Source organism: Gigantopelta aegis, chromosome 2 (assembly GCF_016097555.1).
Source record: "Gigantopelta aegis isolate Gae_Host chromosome 2, Gae_host_genome, whole genome shotgun sequence".
NCBI lineage: Eukaryota > Metazoa > Mollusca > Gastropoda > Neomphalida > Peltospiridae > Gigantopelta > Gigantopelta aegis.
The window spans coordinates 32,409,523-32,436,735 of record NC_054700.1 but is presented as its reverse complement, the minus strand read 5'-3'; the positions used below and the strand labels follow the sequence as shown (position 1 = coordinate 32,436,735).

Sequence of the window (27,213 nt, the reverse complement as noted above, 5' to 3'; positions counted from 1 at the left end):
CGGCATATTGTTGTTTCCGGTTTTTAAATGGTCAAATTAAAAGAAGTTCAAGACATGTTTTGGGGTAATAAGATTATGTTGTAATTAAAAGTTAAAATGCTTGATTGTACGAAGAATTATTGCGAAATTCATTTAAGTTTTCATCACAAAATGTCAATTAAAAAACCACATTTTGTCGTCGATTTAAACAGCATTTAAGCTGTTTTGTAGACCACGTGTTTTTTGTTTTCTGCAAATTCTGCGAACTCCGTTTGATACTGCACCGTCGACACTGTCTTCACTAGCCGAGTTGAGACCGTGGACATTATTTTAAAATATAAAAACTAAAATAATAGGGAGACTAACTTCACTAAGGGATATTTTGCTAGGCCATAATGACTAAGTTCAAGAGAAAATTAAAATCCCATGTTTTAAACCTAGATCTAAGATTATAAAGATAAATTCACCTGCTAAAACTACCAGAAAATCACAGGTATTTTTTTTTTAATTAAGAGGTTGATATATCAGCTATTTAGCTCATCCTTCTGGGCATAACTTTTGATTGTTCCAGCATTCAGTATATTCAGGCTTTGGGTCAGTACTAGTATTAGCATGCTGGAAATCTGATTTTGCATAACTTATTTGTTTGTGCAAAATTTGGAGCATCATTTACTTGGATATAACGGTAGAGACTGCATCGGAAGACTGGTAGCGCCACTCACATCCGTTACACCATTGCCGAATGCAAGGTTTGAAAAGCACATGTTAGTTAATGTCTATAAAACATTTGTTTAATATTGGAAGAATACCAGTACTTGTAAAAGGTATAAAATAGAAGCCATGTGTTTAGGGAAGTGACGTCACGTATCAGCATGCGTGCGCATCTGGTAGGCAGAAGTCTATCATAATGGCCATTAGTAACAAAGCGAACTAGCGTAGCGTGAATAGCAAAGAATGGCCAACACGTGCTTAAATTACCGCTTGTAGCACGGGAACGCTATTCTACATAGCTCCTGTATGGAGGAGATACATGTACTCTTTCCACCCATAAAATTTGACGATTGACCGAGTTCAAAACTATAGCAAACTTCCTTTTTTTTCTTTTTCTTTTCACCTGAATAAATATTTTTAGTCCATGTATTTTTAAAGCGTCTGGTCCATATTTCAAGTAAAGCATTACAAACGAGCGCGTGCACACACAAATAAAAATAATAAAATAAAACAAGTAGGCCTATATTTTTTTTATTTAAAACTGTTTAAAAGAAATAATTGGCCTACACTTTGTTAAAGGAAATTATTTCTTTAAACAACCCATATATATATATATATATATATATATATATATATATGAACATTTGTTACAAATGAACAACCAGTAGACAATATATATATAACACATCAGACTTGTCTACTGGTTCATTTGTAAGGCTTTTCATCAACAATAAATTTAAGCAAGTTTCTTATTAGAAAACTTTACAAAAACTTTAAAACTATTAATTTTATCAAGTCCTTTTTTATTCCTTAAACTTGCTGATATCGGATACATATTAACACATTGTATTAAAATGGAGGAACCTAAATTTAGTTTCCATACATGTTCCATGACCACACATACATTGCTCCCTCTAGCTAGAGCATCCCTTTTTAAATATTAGTACAGAACTTAGCCTTTTAAACCAGATACATCTCAAATTTACTTGGTCCCTCACCTTTGCAGTTCCATCTTCAGAACATTTTGTAGCATTATTTTATATATATATATATATACATAAAAATTGCCATTAATATTTTAATCGCCTAATCCCATGCAGGCCAGGACATAGTTTAATACGCAGTCGATCTAGGATTGATTCCTGTTGGTGGTCCTATAGGGCTATTTCTCATTCCAGCCAGTGCTCTACAACTGGTGTAACAAAGGCTACACTATTTATTATCCTGTCTGTAATGAATGAATGAATGTTTAACGACACCCCAGCACGAAAAATATATCGGCTATTGGGTGTCAAACTATGGTAATGCAAATAAATAAAGTGATGATCAACATCAATATAAAAATTCAAGACTTAAACAAAAACAGTGTAAAGAACTGTGTAAAAACACAAATATCACAGAATTTTACGGATACTGAATTTTACTCAAAACTTAAATTTCGTGCTGTATTGGCCATTCTCAAAGAGAATGTTACACCCCTGCACCACAGTGAGGTTACAGCACACGCAGGGGCATATCCTGTCTGTGGGCTGATGCATATAAAAGATCCCTTATTGTTAAAACGGAAGAGTAATCCATTGTGTGACAGCAGCAGGTTTCCTCCCTAATATTATCTGTGTGATCCCTAAACATGTCTGACTCCATATATCCATAATTAAAATGACTTGAGTGCATTGTTAAATAACTTAAATAAAAGATTCCTTCCTTTCAAATCTAAAACAGTGTCAGTTACCTTTGACAAGAAGCACAATTTCAAAGGCTATCACTTTCAACCTGATTAATAAACCAGTTAAAACAACAAATTACTGTAAATGGTAACAATACAATGTTTTAATTTAAGACACACATTAACACAATGCAAATATCATTTGATCATTGGTTTATAATGATAATAGAAAAAGAAAATAATAAATATGTGTTGTCTATTGTTTCTCGATATAATTTAATGATTTTGTAAAGTCTGTTTTTATTAGAAAATAGAGATCCTGGTAAAAAAAGATTAAATCCAAGTGTTGTCAATGTCATCATCACATACTGAATAGCCCCAATAATATTGCATATGGTAGTTTGGAAAGTCAGTGAAAAAAGTTCTGGTATCCTTCTTATGCACAGAAACATGAGATACTGTAGAAAAGAATCGCTGAATCTGATACCAGTGTTCTCCTTAGCATCCCTTAATTCACCCTAAAACTTAAACGCCCTTAATTCATCGTGAAAGGCCCATTTTTCATCCAAGAGTTGCTGGTTCTCTTTTTGTCCATAAACAGGGATCACTGATACCTAGAAAAAAATATGAAAATTGGTAAATTTCTATGATATATAAGTATGAAAGTTTTATATTGTGTACATATTAGTACTAGTAACTATAGCATTTTTTTTACTGTATCATGTAAGCCCAAGATGTTGGTCAAGGACATATATATTGAATATTATTGAAATATTTGAATACACATAAATGTATTTGTGAAGACATACTGACATCTGTCACTGATGACAATAATACTTATAAATACAATCAGCTCCCCTTTTCTTTCTTTATTTGCTGCAAACAAATTCAGATAACTTATATAATAAATGCATGTAACATAATTTATGTTTTTAATAAAATATGGTGGCTATCACCAACTTGTGGATCAATATCCAGTTTTATTATTATTATTATTTATTTATTTTTAATCCCAAACAAATGATTTAATACATCTGATATCCCACCCTGAAATGTTTATACCTTTTATTTTATTATTAAAAAATAAACTTACACATTACAAATACACCTGTGGATCACTTCTTCAATAAAAAAAAAAGTAAAACATTATAATTAACATATAATATAATTAATAAATGGAAATATTTCAGAACCATTTTCATATGAAACAATATATATATGCTTGATTGCACACACACACACACACACACACACACACACACACACACACACCACACACCACACACACAGCTCCCTGTTATTTAATTAAAAAATACATACTCCAGCCACCTACATAATTTATGGCATAATACAATATAAAATATATTCAGATTTTTGTTTTACCCACTATAATGGATCTGTCAATACAAACAAAAAGTTACATAAAACGTTGTTTGTCGATTGACTGGGTAGTTCACAGGGTATCTTTGTTTCCATGTCAGTTTGGTGGGGGCTTTTATTATTATTTTATTTTATTATCTTTTCAATTTTTCATTTCAATAAATACTGACGTGTATTAGTATTACGAATGAATAACATACAACAAACCTTGTATAAAATAACGATCTCCGTTGGGGGATGGGCAAAGTTGATTGTTGTCAGCTTTAACTGTTCAACATTTCGCTTTCACTGTATTTGATGAAACTAATTTCATAATCCTTACTACAGTGACTTGTGCATCTAACAACAACGTATGAAATTACCATAACAAAATACCATTCATCAAAACTAGTCTACACTGATTTAATTGACGGAAAAACATTCGATTGTTCATTACTACTAATGCCAGTATTGTCAACTGGTTTCTTGCCTACCAGCGCTCATGCGGTACCACGTGATCAAAACATGTGACGTCACCGTGGCTTCTCCTATACATTAATAAAACTTTATAACAAATATAGAACTCATGTTACTTGCCACTTTATGTTTTATTCAGTGGCAAAGTGAAAAAGTAGCGATACTGCATTTAATTATTGAAAAATAGTGTTGTCGTTATTGCAAGTATTTATTTTTGTGAGGTAATTATATTTAATTTATTACTCTTGCAGTACATGACAAAATTTAGATGTTTTGATTTATTGTATAACTCTGATCGCCCGTTAACAACATCTTCCTGTTTGTCTGTTTACTAGAATCCAAGATGGCAGATATTTGTTTACATGTTCAATGATTTGTCATTATGAATACATTTATTGTGGCCCTGACACATCTGTTGTTAGGGAATCGCATAAAAAAATCCCTATAACCACATCTTTATAATTAACGGATGTAGGACAAAATGTCACTGGAAAAAATGTCAAGTCAAAATATCAACTATTAAAGTGGAAGGAAGGAAGGAAGAAAGGAAATGTTTTATTTAATGATGCACTCAACACATTTTATTTATGGTTATATGGTTAAGAACCACACAGATAGGAAACTCGCTGTCGCCACTTCATGGGCTACTCTTTTTCGATTAGCATCAAGGGATCATTTATATGCACCATTCCACCGACAGGATAGTACACACCACATCCTTTGTTACACCAGTTGTGGAGCACTGGCTGTAATCAATTAAAGTGGTACCCAGGTAAAAATGTCTACTTTGACATTATACTTAATGTGTAAAAAACCTTCTTAAAATCCTAACCATGTATTATACGACTTATCGTTTCACCAATTAAACCACTGTTTGCACACCTTTGACAATGACAGCACTAAATGTGTATATAATTGTTTCAATAACACAGCATGGGTGATGTAATTTTGTTTTTTTTAATGTCACTAACTTATTTTTAAAAAATCAAAGACAGGCTGGCTAATAAGCCATACAAACAACAATGAAGCATTCTCTAATTATTCCAAATTTTGTAATTATGAAGAAACTCAATTTCCCAAAACCTAACACATACATCTGTTATCTCTCTTGCTCTGTCCTTCTTTTCCTCTCTCCCCCTTTCACTGTCTCTCTTCTCTCTATCTCTCATATAACGCACACACACACAAACACAAAGGTTGACATTTTGACAGCGATACAACATTAATGGTACACATTTTGTCCTCTTACACATTGACCATTGACCTGTATATTATCACTTTTTTCATGGCCGACTGATGCTCTTTACTCTGTACAATTGAATGCTGTGATAATGGAATGGTAACGAATGAGGAGTTACTGATTACTACATGTAGCACATGACGATGATGGTAATGTTCATTTGTAATGCACAAATGAGTTTTATTACATTCCACATGTATGGTATATGCTTATGCAACAAAAATGGCCGTTTTCTTATGTTGAACCCTTTTTGGGGGTAGATGGGTATTATAATGACCAATTAGTCGATTATACTGATTATATTAATGGTACTGAAGGTCTTTTATTTGAAAATAATGAATACATTCCTACAATTTTGAGTGTGCCAAACTTTTTGGGTTTTAATTATTTTTTTGCAAAACTGATTACAATTTTTTTATTTTGCGGGTCAGGGCTAATTGAATTTTTATTTTTTATTTTTTATTTTTTAAATTCTTTTAAAGGTATTTCTTCAGTATAACAAACAATCAATGTCATTCTTGTCATATTTAAGAAGTGTCCGCAGTCCCTAATAACGGGTTACGCTAAAAAGGAAATGGGTTACCTGGATTTATTTCAGCGTAACTGATAAATTTGTATGGGTCATGCAGATTTTAAATTCTCAGAGGTTTTGATGAGAAGTATGGATTACTCGATATAAGCACAAATACATAATATATAGGGAAGGACTTTCCTTTGTTACTGTCACTAACCCTGACCCTAACCATTTATGATTTATAGTATTTATAATGTTCTTTATACGTGACAGTGCCAAAGGAAAGTCCTACCATATAGAGACCTACTGTTGATTATTTAACTCAACACAAGTTACATAAAAGGTATCTGATTAAAAACACAGAAAGAAAAGATAAACAAGCACAAGCAGGGCGCAATACTGCGAGTGAAACACTCGCCTATGCGAGTGAAATTCTGTTATGGCGATTTAAATTTGCAAAACACTAGCCTTTTGGCGAGTAGATTATTTTTTCAGAATGAAGCTGTCACTGGAACATTTATTTCACTAAACAGTCAGACGACACATATACTAATGATCGAAACTGTAAACATACACTTCCGCATTTTGGCCTGTTTGCGGATATCACACTCGGAGCTCTCCGGCCGACATGACGATCGAGGTGTTCGGAAAGCCTCGTGACACGTCGGGGTTTTCCGATTGTAAATGAGTTTTCACAAAGCATTGGACCAATTGCTTCGCAGCCAATTTGTTTGCACCTAAAGTTAAGCTAAATGTTACATGGCGGGAATATGCTAAATAAGTTTTTTTAAAAAGTGCGAGAAAGTTGTTGGTAACGATAGCATATCGTGAACAAAAATAAATAAATAAATAAAACACATCCTAGTTTCGGTAACTGTAGCCGTCGGTATACTTGTCGGAATCGCGTAACCCAATTAAAAAACGGTTTACAAAGGAAAGTAAAACAAAATACGATGAGGTTGGTGTTTAAAGTTCTTTAAATATGTTATTATAATTATCCATACTAATACATGTACTTCATATGTTGCCTGGCGAGTAACAATCTCTAGTTGGCTGGTATTTTTTTTCATTCACTAGCCAGTTGGCGAGTAAATATAAAGTGCTGCTTTGCGCCCTGACAAGTACATGCACATAATATAGTGATTTCCCTAGAAATTTGGCAAGGCATGATAGACCAAACACTTTTGGGGCATTTTCAGCATTTTCGGGGCACTTGTATTTCATTAAAAATACACAAAAATTAATTGAAATAAACATTAATGTAATTTATGTGCTTGCTTTAATAAATGAATGGCAAAAGATATAAAAGGCATATTTTATTAATTAATAATACCTTTTTGGGCATTTTATTAAGGGAGTTTTAGAATTAATTAGTGAAAAAGGCTTGCTTAATCTCAGGGCAGCATGGCGCTGATTAAGGCAAGATGGTGCCACACCATGCTAAAACTAGCTAGGGAAAACACTAATATATAGTAGTGAATTATTTATTAACTAGTTACTTATTTTTTTTTTTGTATTGAAAGTGACAAAAAAAATATCTAAAGGTTTATTTTTAAATTAAAAAAAAAAAAATTGTAGACTAGTTTTGGAACTGCAGACAATTTCGTCCAGATAAAAACTTACGGAAATTAGCAATGTTTCTACAAAATTATATTTGAATTTAAATACCATTTCTTGACCCCTATATTCAGACCCTAATCTTGCTGGCGAGACTATTGGGCTTTTTTCGCCAAATGTCAACTCAAGTCGGTGAGTTATTAGCAGTAGTGAGAAGTCGAAGTCGCCATAATATTCTTGACCTAATCAGATTTAAAAAATAAATCCTACAACAGATGTCAATACCCCAACTTGGTTAACCTTTAGACTACTGGATTGATTTTTTAACAAAAAACCGCGTTGAGTGGGTACAAGTTTATAATTTTTACTGACATATATTCACTTAAATGTTTTATAAATACATGAAATAAAGTTCATATATGAATCGGTAGGTATTATTTTTGTGGGTTTTTGTAAGTTTTATTATTTTTAGATCAGTTAAAGGGACAGACCCTAGTTTCAACCAGTAAACAATAACACTAAGTTTAGTTAATATACAAACCTATAACACATTTGGATAAAGTTACAATTGAGTGAAACACGAGTCTGTGACTTTAAAATGGTGAAATACCCTCTAAAACTCGACTAAAACTCGACTCCGTAACTGTTACTTCTCAGACGCACGTGCGTTTTTAAAAATATGAGAAATGCATTTTGTGATGTTACAAATACCAGGATGACTAAAACTACTTCGAATGTACAGAAATTGATGATCTAAATCATAAACTCTAAGTAAAGTATGAGTTTAGTTATCAAAAACGGCTATAATAGTCAAAAATATGTCTTAATGTTTAAAAACTAGGATATGTCCCTTTAATGGTGATTAAAATTAGACAAAAAATCTAAAGAGTCGTGTTTACTTACGGGCATTTGTGGCCAGCAGTCCAGTATTTGTCCATTATTCCCGATAACAGTGGTTTTCTGAACAGAATTTGTTTTTAAAACCTGAACTAGGATTCATATTGCAATATTTGGTGATTTTCGTTGATGGTAAAACAATTAAATTTATTATCAAATTAACTGTCACAATCAGCTATCGATCCCTGAAAATGACTGCGATGTGCTGTCATTGTTGTCGAGCAAACGTACTTGCTGAAAACAACCTTTTTAACTCAAAATTTCAAGGTATTTTCAATTGAAAAAAATCAAAATAAAAGCCACCATTTTGAAAAGAAATATGTTTTCTTTTATTATGTTTCCGATCTGTCGGTGGACCCATTGGGCTATTTCTCATTCCAACCAATGCACTACAACTTATGTAACACAGTCTGTGGGATTCTGCATGTAAGAGATCCATTGCTGCTAATTGGAAAATTTGTTTGTTTAACGATTCCACTAGAGCACATTGATTTATTAATCATCGGCTATTGGATGTCAGACATTTGGTAATTTTGACATTTAGTCTTAGAGAGTAAACCTGCTACATTTTTCCATTAGTAGCAAGTGATCTATTATATGCACCATCCCACAGACAGGATAGCATATACCTCGACATACCAGTCGTGGTGCACTGGCTGGAACAAGAAATAGTCCAATATACTCTCCACAGGGATTGATCCTGGACCGACCACACATCAAGTAAGCTCTTTACCACTGGGCTCTGTCCCACCTTAATCAGAAAGAGTAGTCCATTGCGTGGTGGCAGCAGGTTTCCTCTTGTTATCTGTGTGGTCCTATATATATATATATATATATATATATACATATTCAGTCCCAACTAATTAAAATGTGTTGTGTGCGTATGTTAAGTAAGACTTCCATGGCATTACACATATATGCCCTTATATTATTTGAAGCATTTAACTGATTTCTTGGTTAGTGGTGCCATACTATTTTCATTTTTTTCTTCTTTATTTTCTTCCCCAGGAGTTATTTTGAGTGCCGGCAAACGGTACACACAGACAGTTGAGCGGTCTTTCCATGTATCCATGGCAGCTCTGGAGGTTGGAGCAGGTTTGTACATTTGTTTATTCTTTGCATGTCTTGTGTCAAAATCTAGCACAGTTGTAGCTCGAGTTCTCTGCTGATCGAGAGCTTAAACGGACATTTGGACAGTTACATTCGCTGTCTCAGCCAGAGATAACTCTGTACTGAAAATCCGAAATTACTGCCTAAAACAGTAGGTAAAGATTCCTGCTTTTAATACATTTCAATAATCCTATGTTTTACGCTAAGTACCATTTCGTTGATCATGAGAGAGCGATCATAACCATCCAAATGTCCGTCTAGCTCTCGAACGGCAGAGTACCCGGGCTAGCGCAGTTGGTAAAGTGCCTGCCTACCTAAGGTGCTTGGGTTGTGACGTTTAACCCCCGGTGGATCTGATGATGGGTTTTTTCTCCTCCCAACAAGTACACAATGTAGGGCTTTAATCTGGATGTAAAAAAATAATAGCAATTTGATGGATTTGATGAGAAAATCTGTAGCCGAATTCAAGTAACGTTTAGCTACGGCCAAACAAAATAATAGTTTTAGTTCTGATTACCTGACTGTCTCGAAAAAAAACTGCGACCGTAGCATTTTAAAATAAAATGAAACATTAAAAAAACCCAAATTGATCAATTGGTGCAAAGTTACTATAACCGATGATCAGTGTTGAAATTCCCAGCAGTACTCTGTCCTCATGTGTATGACAGATTTTTAATTTTTTTTTTTACAGATCTACCTTCAAGTGAAGACAAGCATGTGTCCGTCATGATCCAGTACGAGAAAGCCACGTATCTGCTCTGTACTCTGGTGCACGGCAAGTTCCACCAACAGGCTCTCGATCTCAACTTGACAGAGGGAGAAGTAGTGACGTTTTTCATCGTTGGATTTGGTAAAATAAATAGTGTATTTTTGCTTTGTATTCTGCACATGTTTTATTAAAGTAGCATACTCTAGTTTCAAGCTATGAAAATGGACACTTTTAAGTTTGGTTAATTTACAAACCTGTAACACATCTGGATAAAGTTACAATAGAGTGAAACGAAAGTCTGTGACAATGAAACAGTAAAATAAAATAGACTACAGCTTGTCTCCATAACCATTATTTCTCATAAGTATGTGCATTTTTAGAATTATAAAAAATGCATTTCATGGTATTACAAATATTAGGATGACTAGAAACTAGTTGGATCTATGGAAATGGATAATCTAAAGAATAAAATGTAAATAATGTCTAATTTCATCAAAAACGGCTCTAATAGTAAACGAAATACATTGTAGAGTTTACAAACTAGGGTCTGTCGCTTTAAAATATCATTATAAGATAGTCTATAGATTTTTAAACCTGAAAATGCAGCTAATCCGATGTTAAGATGTTTATTTGACGGTTTCAGGAACTGTCCACATGACTGGTTACGCTATTGAGGAGGATATAGACACTTTTGAAGAGCCGTATCCAGTTTCAGAGTCTGACTTAGATTCCGATGGTTTGTACTTTAGTTATGGTCTGTGTTCATCTCATCTTATTTTATTGCTATTATTATTATTTGTGTAGCCATTACTTAATCATTGCGATGCCTTGTTTGTGTTTTGTGTTTTCTTTTATCAAACCTGCTGTCTAATTATAGAACACATAGAAAACTTTATTGCATTTCTTTTTTTTCTGTTTCTTTTATTCTTTCTATTTTCAATAATATTTATTTCTGTTCATATTTAAATTGCAAAAATATATTACTGTCGTAATATGTATGTATTTTGGAGAAGGCCTAGTAAGTTGTGTAACTTGTGTCTAATCCATTTGTTCTTTAAAAAGCAATAAAATATGTTTCAATCAATCTAAAGGAGGCCAGTATTCTGGGTCTGTATTTTAGAAGCTATCTTAGCGCTATGAAATCGTAAAACACTCGTAAGCATGTGCAGTAGTGATGTCATAGTTTATGATGGTTTTACAATTTCGTAGCACTAAGATAACTTTGAAAATCCTTAGCCTGGAATGTAACTATACTTAATCTTTAGACTACTGGATTAATTTTTGACAAAAACCACATTGAGTGGATAAGTTTATAATTTTTACTCACATATATTCCCCTTAAATGTTTTATAACACACAATCGGCTATCAATCCTTGAAAATGACCGCGACGTGCCGCCATTGTTGTCAAGCGAAAATACATTGTTGTCAATGAAAATGTACTAATAAGACTTGTAGTTGTGTAAAGGATAAGAGAAGAAAACCCTAATACACTTAGCTTATTTTGTTTATAATACACCCTATTCTGTTAATAATAAAACCTGTATACAAGGTTTAGGGTTATTGTGTTTTACCACATCCTCACACATGCAGTAACATTAACAACTGAAAATTGAGTGTTGTGTTTTCAGTGGAGTTCAGTATAAATAAAAAATTACTGTATACACTTACGGTGATCTTAGCACTAAGATCGCTTTGTAAAACAGGGCCTAGAATGACCATAAACACTTCGGATGTACGGAAAGGATATTCTAAACAATAAACTATTTGTAATGTCACATTTCTATCGTTGAAAACAGCTTTAAAAGTGTAAAACTAGTGTGCGTCACTTGAGATAACGAATCCTGATGATTATCGGGCTTCAGTATAAATGTATGTTGGCTAATCTATCTGTACATGGGGTTTTTTGGGGGTTTTTTTCCAGAAGACCGGCTTCGGTGGCGTAGTGGTTAGGCCATCGGTCTACAGGCTGGTAGGTACTGGGTTTGGATCCCAGTCGAGGCATTGGATTTTAAATGCAGATACCGACTCCAAACCCTGAGTGAGTGCTCCGCAAGGCTCAATGGGTAGGTGTAAACCACTTGCACCGACCAGTGATCCATAACTGGTTCAACAAAGGCCATGGTTTGTGCTATCCTGCCTGTGGGAAGCGCAAATAAAAGATACCTTGCTGCTAATCGGAAAGAGTAGCCCATGTAGTGGCGACAGCGGGTTTCCTCTCAAAACTCTGTGTGGTCCTTAAGCATATGTCTGATGCCATATAAACGTAAATAAAATGTGTTGAGTGCGTCGTTAAATAAAACATTTCTTTCTTTCTTTCTTTTTTCCAGAAGTACCAGAGTTAATGGATCCAGAAATGGAAAGTTTAAAAAAAAAAGGTACTTGTTTTTCATATGTATTTTATTTTTACATGGTCTTTTTTTCCCCCCCCCTGATTTTTAACATTATCAGTCTTTATACAAATTATAAGCAAACTTTAAAGCTAATTGCACATGAGAGCTATCAGATGAGCAAACGTTTTTTGCCTCACATGGTATTGAGGAAAATCTCATGTGCGGGCTCTGTGAGCTATTAGTGGAGCTAAATTTACCAGCTGACCAATGGAAACACGAAAACTGCTGCATCAGAGTGACGTCATTGTGACAGTCGTAACCAAACTAGCTCAACACTTAGCCCATCTGAGAATCTTTTTTTTTTTGTGTGTATGTGATTTTGTCTTTGAATCTTTTTTTTTTTGTTTTTGTGTGATGTGCACTTAGTTTTGAGTTGTTTTTTCTTAGGACTAATAGATTTTTAACCAAATTATATTTTAAATTTTATTTCAGCTTTAAAGAGAAAACTGGGTTCCAATACTTCACTGTCAAAGAAACTTAAGATGGATGATAGTGACGATGCCATAAAACAGGTAGGTTAGAAAATAAATTTGTAAACCCCACTTCCAATAAACCCACACTCACGTCCAGGAAACATTTTGTTTTTAAAATCTTGATTAGTGATATTTCTGGTCAACTGAAAATTTATTATCAACTACTGTTTAATGTTTTAAATTGTATAGCGATCTCTGAAACTTGCGTGGCGAATCGCAACTTAATACTGAACAAAATGTTCTCTGATACCAGCTGAAATTTAGTTTTTCATTACCAAATTTATATGTGGAAACAAAATCTAATTAGCATCAACCTATATCATCCCTAAAATTAATCTGCTTGGCAGTTTAATTTTATTCACATCAAAGTTGAATGGACGAAAGTGATTACAAATGACATATTAATTGTTGATTATTATATGGTGATCATGAACCGTTTTGGTTATATTAGGGTTTGGGACGGAGCCAGGGATAAAGCACTTGCATGATGTGCTGTCGCTTTAGGATTAATCCCAGTCGGTGGACCCATTGGGCAATTTCTCGTCCCAGCCAGTTCATGACTGGTATATCAAAGGCTGTGGTATGTGCTATCTTGTCTTTGGGATGGGGCTTATAAAAGATCCCTTGCTACTAATGGAAAACTGTAGCAGATTTCCTCTCTAAGACTATGTGAAAATTACTAAATGTTTGACATCCAATAGCCGATGATTAATAAATCTGTGTGCTCTAGTGGTGTCGTTAAACAAAACAAACTATACATTTGGGTTTTGTTTTTATTTTCTAGTTTTATCAGAACAAATATATGGTACATGGAGAAGTAGGACTAGTAATAGTAGATTTTTAACTATGGCAAGTGAATTTTGAAAAGCAATGATCCCATCGCAAGTGAATTTTGAAAAGCAACGATCCCATCACAAATGAATTTTGAAAAGCAATGATCCCATCACAAGTGAATTTTGAAAAGCAACGATCCCATCACAAGTGAATTTTGAAAACCAATGATCCAATCACAAGTGAATTTTGAAAATCAATGATCCCATCACAAGTGAATTTTGAAAAACCAATGATCCCATCACAAGTGAATTTTGAAAATCAATGATCCCATCACAAGTGAATTTTGAAAATCAATGATCCCATCACAAGTGAATTTTGAAAATCAATGATCCGATCACAAGTGATCCCATCACAAGTGAATTTTGAAAACCAATGATCCCATCACAAGTGAATTTTGAAAATCAATGATCCCATCACAAGTGAATTTTGAAAATCAATGATCCCATGGCTAGTGGATGTTTTTTTTTTTTTAGAAACTTCTGAAAGCACTTGATTTTGTTAAACATTACATGCTCATAGTAGTGGGCACCAGTGCAAAATGTTCAATCCATTTGCTGAATCCCCTGTTCACCGTTATTTAACTGTTACGATTTGATTTACAGTATTTGGAAGAAGAGGACTCAGATGATGATGATGATGATGAAAGTGGTATGTGACAGTCAAGGGTGAAGGAATAAATATGCATCCATATCACTGTCTGTCTGTCTGTCTGTGTGTCTGTCTGTCTATAGCTCATTTTATTACCCTCTTTCCCTTTATCTTCATTCTTACCTCCCTTCCTTCCCACTCTCACTTTCCTTCCTTCATGCTTCTTCCTTCTCGCTCTTCCTCCTTTCCTCCTTCCTTCCTGCTCTCCCTATCTTTAATTTCCTCTCTCTCTTATCTCCCTCTAATGTTTTCATATTTGTCTATCTTTTCATATTTCAATAAACAGAAAGGTCAATCACATTGCAAAACTCAGTATCATGCAAACACACCAAGACTAGACGTTTCTTAAGTGTTAAAAACGAGCATTACTATAATAATAATAATAATATACTATAATAATAGTAAATGTGTTGGTCTTCGTTTGACACTTACAGGACACTTAAATTATATCCGGGATTATATTCATTGCTTGCACGTGTGCCAGGCTGTCACTGTGGACAAAACACATTAGCGAACTACTTACAAGGTGTAGGTCAAATTGCTCTGTAATGGATAGTATTAAAGGAAACATGTCACGTGACCTATATTTGGCACCAACCATGTACAATTAATTATAAATTGAATCCCCAATTTTGTTAAAAAAAATTTTAATTAATTATTTAAAATATCTCCAGAAAACCCCCCCAGATACGAGCTCTTAGCGAAAATTGTCGATCTTTAATGAGCAGGGCAATCACGAGGTCCGTGACGTCGGAGACGCATCGCTTGATCTGAAGCCTTACACTTAAAAGCATTAGTCCGTACCACTCATAAAGAATCTAAGACTTGCACAGCTTACCAAAACAATGAGTATTCGTTTGCAAAACGTTTTGCCGTATCAATTTGAGCTGTTAGTAAATGAAGAAAGACACACATTTACTTACAACAGTGATGCTGAAGAAAAAACGGATAGCGAGTCGGAGGGTGGAAAAACCGATGGTGCCAGACCAGACCGGTCGACCAATTTACAGCCCGGAGCCCGAAAGTAACCCGGAGACAAAACCAAAACTCGGATGCTAATGCCGAGGTGTATACTGTTCATATTTAGCATAAAGATACACCTCAATATGATGTATTTAAATATGTAAAAAATATAAATGTAGGACAAACTTTATTTATTTTTTGTTTTTTGTTTTTTTTTGTTTAAATATCGCATTTTTCATGTTCGGGCTGTACATAATGAAATCTGTATGCACAGTGTAAACAAACGCTCTAATTTACATGGCGCTTCACTTTCATTAAGCTGACTTGTAAAACAACATAAATGACTTGAGAGTATAATCAACTTTTTAACTAAATATATTTCAATTTGCATCAATAGAACGAAATGGGGTTATAGTATTTTTCTCTCTTTAAAAAAAAAGCAGCATATTATTAGGCCTATTGGTAGGGTGCGTTAGAGTAAAAACGACCACTCAAGATACCCATGTGATAATTTTCTTTTCTTTGGTACTACGTAATTGGTCAGTTTTGTAATTTTAGATGGGAAAGTCTACTTAATCAAAGGTTTTACAGCATTATTTACAGTAATGAAGCAGGGCGTCTGATAATGTCCATTAACATTGTACTATAGTCGCGACAGGTTAAGCCACAATACCCCGTGATCTTAAAAAAATGGCAAGTATTTTGTACGTATGTCTAGACCGTGGTAATCACTTACCTAGTCGATACCCTGCAACATACACCTGCCAATCAGGAATCACATGTGCAGGCCACGGAAAGAAAGGACCAATTAACTAAAACAACAATCCGATTCTCAAGTCAGCCTGTGTATGAAACATAATAGTTATTTCGACACCGCTTCGTGTTACTTTGGGGCTTCGGGCGATGAGGAACGTTTTTGTGAAGATTAAAATCATTATTTAAAAAATGTTTTTTTTTTTTTTTAAACATATTTAAATACATCGTACTGAGATGTATTCTCATGCCAAATCCTATGTTTGTATATGCCATATTTAATTAATAATTGATGTTTCCTTCTTCGGACGGTGAATACAGATTTTTTTATGTAGGCCTAACATGAAAAATCTCTTCTTTAAAAAAGTTTTTTTTTTAAATCAACATTTTTGTTTTAACATATATAAATAAATCATGCTGAGGTGTATCTTTGTGCCAAGTATGTACAATGTACACCTCGGCATTCGCAACCGAGTACTGTTTTTGTCTCTGGGTAACGTTCGGGCTCCGGGCTGTCAATACTAAAATAGGCTAACACCAAAGTACTATACGGTGTTGGTGTCCAATCTTTTGTTTTGCGATAAAATACACGCGTCTTTCTTCGGATACAATCCTTTGGAAAACCGTAAAAAGACAATCCCGATCGTTTAAACTGTTTATTTTTACACCCAACGGCCACGCAGTACGGCACTGCTGGACTGAAAAGATCGTACGCGCTTACTCCATATATAAACAGTTAACAACAATGGGAGAGTACAGCGGCTCTGACGTCACTTCCCTTTTTTTTCGAACGTGCACGAATAAATATGCATAAATCATACTTTGATACTGATTGGCGTAATTTCTTCATTTTAAGTTAACTACGCGTATTTTATTGTTATAAACTTATTTGTATATTATTTTTATATCATTTTGCTTTTAAAATGAGCTATAATATGGTCTCGTGACATGTTTCCTTTAAGTGTTTTTCTGGATTTAAGGGTATGTATAACGGTATGGATTTATTCATTTAATCAAAAATGATCTATTAGTTGTCAACAGATGGCAGCTAACCCTTTAAAAAACAGGAAAAGGCAGGATGTGTGTTTACTTGGTTGGTGGGGATGGGAGGGAACAAACAGAAGTCTTGCTACGGCTGAAAACTCTGGATAGTCCCTTTAAAATAGTTATCACTTTTTTCTTTTATAGATGAGGATGAAGATGTTTCTTCTGATGAAGAAGAAAAAGTTTTAATTACACCAAAAGGGAAAAAACATTTAACACAGTCCAAATCGGAGTCGAAAATAAAAACATCCAAGTCATCGGAGAAAGCACCAGAAAAGAATAAGTCCAAACGGACTCCTTCGTTAGAGAAGAAAAATAAACTGTTTGCTGATGAGAGCAGTAAAGAAGAAAGATTTTTAAATAAAAATGTGAGTCTTGTAAAAAAAATTCATGTTCTGGTGTAGCAAGCCAACCAACGATTAATATTACCCATTCTAAAAAAATCATGTAACTAAGTCTTACAATTGTTTAATTTAATTTTTTTAATTGGTTGATGAACAGACTAGAGATAAACCATTGCATGTCACTTGTAGTAACCTGGGTTGGAGGTAGCCCAGTGGTAAAGCGCTTGACTGATGCACAGTCAGTGTTGGATCAATCTCCGTCGGTGGGCCCATTGGGCTATTTCTCGTTCCAGCCAGTGCACCACGACTGACGTATCAAAGGCCGTGGTATGTATTACCCTGTCTGGGATGGTGCATATAAAAGATCCCTTGCTGCTAATCAAAAAAGAGTAGCCCATGAAGCAGGTTTCCTCTCTCAATATCTCTGTGGTCCTTAGCCATATGTCTGATGCCATATAACCGTAAATAAAATGTGTTGAGTGTGTCCTTAAATAAAACATTACCTTCGTAGTCACCTGGTTGGAAAAATTTAAGTCTCAATAATAAGAGAGTACTTTACAATAATAATAATAATAATCAAATCAAAATACACTTTTAATGTAGCGGAAGTACAACATCATAAAAAAAAAAAAGTAGATATGAATATACTGACCATAAATAGATTGATCCTAAAGCATAGATCTCTCCTCATTTTTTTCATAATAAACAAAATAATAATGTGAAAAACCCAACTTGATAAATTTATTAGTTTAAAAGAATATATTTTAAAGTTTCAAAATCATTGGTGTAATTACTGTGAAATCCTGTTTTTTCATGGGCATACATTTCTGTGGTTTTACTAAAAAACAAAACAAAAAAACCCCAACTAATTTTTGTGGGATAGTGCAATTCATGGATCATAAAGGTAGTATCACAAATTCATAGAGCATATTATTATTTATTACCCATATGGTAAAAATAAACTGATGATCAAAAGAAAGTATACCAATTATTTTTATTATAAATAAACAATACACGTTCATGGAAGGTTAGATAGGTTCCAGTATTGTTCGTTATAATGCTATCGATGACGAATAGTCGCACATTGCTACATTTGGGCGATGCCGCATGTGCAAAATGAGTTTATTCATCAAATTTATACTGCACGAGAAGCATGATACTCGTGCACATAAGAGTATAAAAAAGGATGCCATTGCTTAAAACATGCCTCAGTCAACAGTAAAAGATCAGAGAACATGGCAAGGCTAACTGCTGAAGAAAGAGAAAGAGCTATTGGTATGGTGCAGGTGGGTGCGAGTTATGCCCATGTGGCAAGAATCCTAAATTGCACAAAATTGACGATCACCAGGTTAATACAGCGTTACAGGGTGACTGGCAGGACTGCAGACAGACCACGAAGTGGAAGACCCCGCGTCACAACAGCCAACGAGGACCGCCATCTCCGCATCTTACACTTACGTAACAGATTCCTCACTGTGACGTCATCTGCAGCGACTGGCCTTGGACATCTCATCAGTCATCACACTGTACGTCGTCGACTACGACAGCATGGTATCAGGGCCTATCGACCATTCAGAGGGATGACATTGACGAGGCAACATCGACTTCGATGTTTACATTGGGCACGTCAGTTTCAACGTTGGCAACATCGGAACTGGCAACGTGTACTCTTTTTCTGATGAGAGCAGAGGTTCCAGTTATTCAGAGCTGATGGCAGGTCTCGGATATACTGACGTGCAAGAGAGAGAACAGCTCCGTGCTGTGTTCAGGAGACTGAACCATTTGGTGGTGGATCTGTGATGGTTTGGGGCGGTATCTGTGGCCAACAGCGGACAGACCGTATTGTCATTGACGGAAATCTTAACGCACACCGTTACATCAACCAGATTTTACGTCCCATCCTGTTACCGTTCTTGCAACACCATCCTAGACTTGTTTCAACAGGACAATGCCAGACCTCACACAGCTCGTGTGGTGCAACAGTTTCTTCACCGCAAACAACGTCAATGTTTTGCCATGGCCAGTTTGTTCACCTGAACTGTCACCGATAGAACATTTGTGGGATCATCTTGGCCAGCGAATTCGACGTCGTCCTAACCCTCCACTGAACAGGGATCAGTTGGTCCAGGCACTAAGGCAGGAGTGGAGGGCAATACCTGATGTCATCATTAGGTGCTTAACAAACTGTCCGACATCAGGTCCATGCTTGCATACTTGCACATGGTGGACATACATGCTATTGAAACATGTTCTTTGTGGTCAAATTTATTCACCTTCGTTATGAGTGGTCCTTTATGAAATCGCACATTTCACCCCTAGTGCTGTTGTGATATCATTTTATGGGTTTTATTGAGTATACTCGTGTTTATTTATCGCCAAATTATTATACTTTCAAAATATAACATTTGCATCAACTTGTGTTTTGTGTTGTTTTTAATACTGTGAAAAAATAATTGGTATACTTTCTCTTGATCGTCAGTTTATTTTGGTGCAAATCAAAGTGTTTACATCCCACTAGAATGTCAAGTGCGACGGAACACTTCGATATTGTACGATTGACACCGATTTAAATTATAATCGGTTATGGGTAATAAATAGAAAATTAAACTAGCTACCATTTCATATCATATTTGTGTCCCTCATAAAATAATTTTCATTATATATATATATATATATATATATATATATATATATATATATATATATATATATATATATATATATAGTAGTTACACATTTTCACTGTGTTCCACAATAGTCCATGTTTTACATAAAAAACAGACCGTCATGAACACATTTTAAAATGATTGCACTGAAGAAACATCCCATTCCTTATCTTTCAGTCGGACTTAATAACTTGTTATTTTTATTTCCTTATCGCTGGCATGTTCTCAATATATTTTTGTAACCTTTTAGCAAAACGCATCTCAGAATGGGGAACCCCAATCGACTGAACCTGAGGGTGGCAAAAAGAAGAAGAAAAAGAAGAAGAAGAAGAAAAAGAAGAGTGAGCCATCCGAGGTATGTAGTATTGCGTAATGCAGTCATCCATGTTTATGAGTCGGGTGGGATCTAGCTCAGTTGGTAGAGTGCTCGCCTGAGGAGCTTGAGTCGTACAATTGACCCCTTCAGTGGACCCTTTCTCTGATTGGTTTCTTTTTCTGTCTCCAACCAGTGCCCCATGGCTGGTATATCAAATGCTATGGTATGTGCTGTCATGTGTGGAAATGTACATATAAAAGATCCCTTGCTGCTACTGGAAAAATGCAGCGGGTTTTCTTTAAGATTGTTTGTCAGAATGATCAAATGTTTGACATCAGTAAGTCAGTATTCTCTAGTGGTGTTGTTAAACAAACCAAACTTTAAACTCTTTAAGCTATAGACTTTAAGCCTTATTGGTAATACGTTTATAGCTTAATACTCGTTTCAGCCCAGGGTGTTTTCTAAGCTAAAGCTGCATTTCCATATTTACACTTTCTGTGTACGCATTGTGTGAAACCGTGTTGATCATTTCCTAGCCCATCAAAACATAATGAAATAAATTAATTTAGAAAGGACACTGTAAGAACATAAGTCAGTTTTAGACTTCTTGCCCAATTTGATGATGATGGTGTTTTCTTCTGTATGATGTCATTGCTTGTGTGATCTGAGAAAAATCGATTGAAAATCGATTCCAAATTCACGTACACTGATCACGCATGGTTCTCTGATAAGCAAGGAACCACAGACATGGCAGACACATTATTTCGATAATTCACAGATTTACAGATTAACAGAAAACGTAGCTTTAGTGGGGATAAGTAAAGCCAGTACACTGATTTATCTAGAGTAACCACTATTCCTGGTACATGGCATTCACGATGGTTGTGGTAAAGTGAAATGTGATTGTCATAATTTATATTAATCTCGGCTATTTTCCACATCATTTCATTGATTGCTCTTCAGTTAACAAAGTTTGTTTCAGAACTGAATAAGACAAATTGTTGTTCTCGGTTAATTATTCAGATGTTGGGAAACATTTTGTTTTTAAAATTTTGATTAGCGATATTTGGTGATCAGTCAAAAATTTAATAACAACTGCTATTTAATGTTTTGCAATTGTGTAGCAATTGCTGAAATTTGTTTAGGGAATCAATATGTAGAGATACATAACAAAATGTTCCCTGGATGTATATAAAACATATATGGCTGGAGTCACAAAGCCTGTTTTTCTTAAATGCATGTATTTAACAATTGGAAATACAGGTAATTACACCCCTTTAAGACAGACAAAAGGCTTTGTAAATGCAGACTTCAGTTTCCATAGGAGCAAAAATTCAATACACCTTTTGTTTGACTGTAACCATAACAAAAATATATATTAGAAAAATAATTTACTTTTCGTTTTCTTCAGGAAACTGTGCAACAAACCCCAAGTGAAAAGCAACAACCGAAGAAAAAGGTTCTGTCAGGCGGTACAATTATGGAGGAATTGAAAATAGGCCATGGTCCTGAGGCAAAAGAAGGAAAAATGGTTTGTAGCTAATCACAGCTTGTGTTTTAATTCCCTTGCGTGTCCAGCCAAAAGGGACTGCAGGTTTTGTCTCTATCTGTCTGCCTGTCTGTCTGTCTGTCTGTCCCAAATATAATGTTTTTACAATTCCTCAAAATTTTTAGGTAAAATTTTGTGTATACCTCTATCATGTAGAAATTACAATGTATTACGTTTCGCACAATATGTGACTAAATTTGGGTGTTGGCAATATTTGTGATAACTACAAAGGAATGCTTTTCAAACGTTATTACTGGTTCTTGTTTTGTGTTTGTAGGTTCGTGTGTTATGCGACATGTGACTAAAGTTGGGTGTTGGCAATATTTGTGATAACCACAATGGTATAATTTTCAAACATTATTACAGAATTCTTGTTTTGTGTTTGTAGGTTCATGTGTATTATGCTGGGAAGTTATCTGACAATGGCAAGCAATTCGACTCCAGGCTGCTAGGACAACCTTTCAAATTCCGATTAGGAAAACGTGAAGTAATTCAGGGATGGGACTCTGGACTTGCTGGTAACAAATTTGAAATAGCAAATTGATAAAAAAAAACAAAAAACAATTACATAGCCAATTACAGGCAGATAAATAAGTTGCTACATTGAAACCCATCTAAAGCGGACACCCAAGAGAACAAGTAAAATGTCATATTTTAAGGAGTTGTGGTTTAGAGAGATTATGTACTAATATTTAAAAAGTGACCATAAAAATCTAGTTTTGAGCCGATGTCTTTTTTGTGCTGGGGTGTCGTTAAACATCTATTCTATTCTGTTGATGAAGAATAAACGGGGCCAAAGCAACTCATAGACTCGGCATTGTGTTGGTTTATTCAGGGACATAGAATCAGTTTTGTTAATAGTCATTCGGGTTACCAAGAGGTTACCACATGTCAATAAAGTCAAGATAGGTACACCATTTTCGACAAAAGTCTCAAATGAAATGTAGTTTTGTTTATGATTCACTCGTTTCATTTTCATATCGGTTTGCATTTAAATTCTTTCTCGTCAATACAAGCTATAAGATTTCATAGAGACAATTATTTTCAGTAGGGTGTCTGTAGGATGTTGAAAACATGGAACCAAAGGTCTGTTACCCATTGTAATGTTAAATAATCACCTATACCATGATTACTGAAAAACAGTTTCCCATTATGTCCTATGATCGCTGAGCACTTCACCAAAAAATGTTTTCCATATAATTTGAAATCCTATGTCTTGCAAGTGGTTAATCAGGTCAATAGTGGGTTTTTTTAACATGTCCATAATTTTGCTATACAGATCTACCTGGTAAATAAAGTAAACGTACAAATACATGTATCAATACAATGAGAACAAGTCATACTTTAATAGAATTAAAAAAAAACAAAAAACCAGCTAGTGAGTTCTTCATTCAGTGCCACAATTTTAGGGCTGATTAAGTGAAAAACAACACACCTTTGATGTATCCCAGCTGGCCTCTTCGACTTTTTAACTAAAGTTTCAACTCTGCAAAGACTTGTTATTATTAGTCCCCTTCCGGTCCAATCAGAGGGGACTTTTTAAGTTTTGTCTCTGTCCTGTCCTGTCTTGTCTGTCCCTCTGTCCGTGTGTCCCAGATATAGTTTTCCTGATTTGTTTTTTGCAATGCCTGAAGATATTGAGTCATAATTTAGGATACAGGTTTATCATGTACAGTTACATATCAAGGTTGATTTTCACGGGGACTTAGCCATTTATGGCATAACTTACGGCGAGATCAAGTTTTAACTTTCATGGGAATTTTATTCAAGGGCCATAACAGTGAAAAATGTGCGTTGCTTTAGCAGTACTGTCAGAATGCTTATTATTTAAAAAGATCCATTCTAGTGAAAGCAAACCATGTGGTCTATTAACATGTTTTTTTTGTTGTTGTCTTTTAGGTATGAAAGTCGGTGGAAAACGGAGATTAACAGTTCCGCCAAATCAAGGGTATGAGAAATACTGTTGGTCGATTTTACCAAGCCTGTTTAGGTCTTAGATACGTGTAACTACATGCAATTACAATGCTTAAACACCTGTATTTAAGAAAAACAGGCTTTGTGAATTTGGCTCAATATGTTTAATAAACAATACTAGTATTACTAGATAAGTTACAATCTTGGAAGACGAGAATAAGCTCCTCCTAGTGGTCATTCTACTCCAAAAAGACTCAGTCCTGTTCCAGCTAGTGTAGCATGACTCACTGGTATTTCAAAGACTGTGGTATGTACTATCCTGTCTTTGGGAAAGTGCATATAAATGATTCCTTGTTGCTAATGGAAAGGTTTCCTCATGACGTAAAAAATTAACAAATGTTTGACATCCAATAGCCGATGGTTAATAAATCAATGTGCTCTAGCAGTGTCACTTACAACTTTAATTGTTCTACAAAACTAGTTGCATACCTTCTTTTTTGGGGCTAATATTTTATCTCTTTTTTTTTTGTCTATTTTTAGATACGGCAAACAAAGACAGGGACCCATTCCGCCCAACAGCACTCTTGTTTTTGACATTGAACTGAAGGCCGTGAGCTAGGTGGTCTGAAATAAATGCGTACACAGTTGTCGAGAGGATTCATGTGTTCATGACTTGTTGCTCTGATCAGTATCATCACCATAAATCTGCTCATATTGCTGACATTGCTGCTACCAGATTCGATACAATTTTAAAAATCTGTTTGTGCTTCATCACACGAAGATAAAATGATGATCATCTTGTGTGGTTTAGAAGGATTGATGTCTTGGGATCCTAAGTCATGAGACGGAGCGGAGATGAAACATGACTCCACTCGTATACTTAATGTTATTATGTTGTTCATTGATTCACAGCTTGTGACACTTTTTGAAGGTAAAGTGAAACAGATGATCATTTATCACATCTCTACAATAACGTGTCTGTCTAGGAACCAGATGGAGTCTACTTCTATTTTTTTATATAGATAGTATAAAATGTTTTAGTAGCCAAATGAAAAAAAGGGTTGCATATACAACCAGATTGGCCGCAATGTAGAGTGCTGTTTATACTGTCGCGCTGTGGCCAAACCTAGTAACTCACTTTTTAGTCAAACCTGAGGTATATATATAGTGAACTACATTAAAGATGCACCAGTCACATTTGTGATTGTAAAAAGGATATGAGAAGAAAATAACACCATTTAACAGACTTTATATAACTGAACATATTATGATAGGCAGTAAATAAGCCCACATTCGTATACAAGTGGTTAAGTGGTGATTTTCTTTGGAGTTTAGTATATTATGTTATTTCAAGCTATTAATTTATGTCCATATTATTCTCCCATGAAGTAATGCAAACTAAAATGCAATTGGCTAATTTCTCCACTGGCAAACCAGTATAAGTCATTGAAATCATCTTGGTAATCAAGCTGGAATATACGTTGACTTGAAAATAGGAAATACTCGTAAATACAAAAGATAAAATCAATTTTAAACGGACTTGTAATCCCACTAAAAAATAGCTGACCCTTGTAAATACAAATGACAAATTTCAAGTCAAAAGTGTTTTACATTAACCGTCAATTTCCCACAAGTTACGAGTCATAAAAGTGTTTAAGCATAGCCTACGAGCTCCCATTACTGCCAAACGGCTATATAGGGTTGCAAATGAATTGGCACCCATTTTTACATGCACTACAACTAATATTGTGCATAGAATGATGGAAATACATGGTGAAAAGGTTTCAGGCAAGTTCATTTTGCCTGAATATCTCGATCTTTTTCACCCGATTTTGAGGATTTGCTCCAGCTCTTGGGGGCAGTTGTCTTCCTAGCTCCCTGTCTTGTTTGCTTATGTGTTTAAGCAATAGTCTTGTTTTTTTTACAATGGGCTAAGCATTGATCAAACATGCCTCTTCAAAACAAAGTAAACGTTGAGTTGCTAGGTTTCACCACTGGATGGCAGTAGACATGAAACTTCAGCAGAAATGATACATTTCTGCATTTTCTTTCAGAATAAAGGACTGGAAATGATTTGTTACTGGTTAGGGACACGGAGGTCATACGATAAAGGATTTCTTGTGGCATTATTCATATTTTGAAAATACAAATAAGGACCATTTCAAAATTGGTCATGGGGGAGGGGAGGTATTGTTGTTTTTGTTTACCGACCAGAATTGCAGCATAACTAGCTGGTATTCAATAATAATTATGATGCCTTCCCCCACCCCATGTGTAAATTTTTGGAACAGCCCTTAATTTAAATGAGCATGTCTGCTTTTAGTTACTTCAAGAAGAGATGGAAAGGAATTGTTTATGCAGTTACCATCTCTGTCAAATAAAGCAATTACTGCAAGGTGAAAACCGAGTCCAGTTTCACTTTTTACATGTAGGGTGATGGGATGGGGACAGTGTTTGAAGCAGCAACAAACACAATGCTAACCAACATTACTTCAAGTGATGAGATGGAGGGGAAATCCATCTTCATTTCTCCAACATGTTATACTATTCACTGATCTGTACAAAACATGCATGATATTTTTAGAGGTAAAATGAGATCATATATAAACTGTTTTCAAGAGGCAGAAAGATGCATTGTTTTTACAAATTTGAAAATACATTATTGGTATTGAAAATTTGGAGTGGGATTTTTCTTTCAATGTGCAAGAATTCTTTGTTTTGTAATTATTTTAATTTTTTAAAAACTCTTTAATGGGCAGGAGCCATTTTAATTTTCAATTTTACAATGGCAGTAAACTGTCTCTTTAGAACTATTTTAAAATTAGCTATTTTGTCAGTTTAAGTAATGTGGTGGGATGCATGTTCCCACTCCCTTCTGGATCAAAATGTTCTGAACATTGTATGCATGTAAGATATTCTATAAAGATATCAGAAGACCTATATATTATAAACTTTGGTACATTATAAGAATTATGGTTCTGCTCATTTTATCAATGTTAATATGTATACGACTGGAGAACAAAAGCTTATGTAATATTGGTATGCACATTGTTTATTTGTACTGCATTGAATCGGGTAATAAAAGACATTGAAAATGA

The 27,213-nt window shown here is 34.8% G+C and overlaps 1 protein-coding gene across 1 annotated transcript; it reads left to right on the top strand.

The window, feature by feature from the left end:
- On the top strand, positions 1-27,213 carry LOC121383906 (46 kDa FK506-binding nuclear protein-like). Its single transcript, XM_041514006.1, has 13 exons — positions 1-64; positions 9,409-9,495; positions 10,202-10,360; positions 10,863-10,955; positions 12,549-12,596; positions 13,044-13,123; positions 14,521-14,566; positions 17,471-17,694; positions 20,587-20,691; positions 22,064-22,183; positions 22,590-22,719; positions 24,101-24,149; positions 24,656-27,213. The coding sequence occupies exons 1-13, from the start codon at positions 28-30 to the stop codon at positions 24,732-24,734; spliced, it is 1,257 nt and encodes a 418-aa protein (XP_041369940.1). The 5' UTR covers positions 1-27; the 3' UTR covers positions 24,735-27,213.

What these genes read in the sequence shown, in the direction of transcription:
- LOC121383906 (XM_041514006.1), top strand. Translation starts at nt 28, where the DNA reads ATGGTCAAATTAAAAGAAGTTCAAGACATGTTTTGGG. An exon ending in GTCTGACTTAGATTCCGATG is followed by an intron (nt 10,956 to 12,548) that starts GTTTGTACTTTA and finishes TCTTTTTTCCAG; the next exon opens with AAGTACCAGAGTTAATGGAT. An exon ending in GTGACGATGCCATAAAACAG is followed by an intron (nt 13,124 to 14,520) that starts GTAGGTTAGAAA and finishes TTTGATTTACAG; the next exon opens with TATTTGGAAGAAGAGGACTC.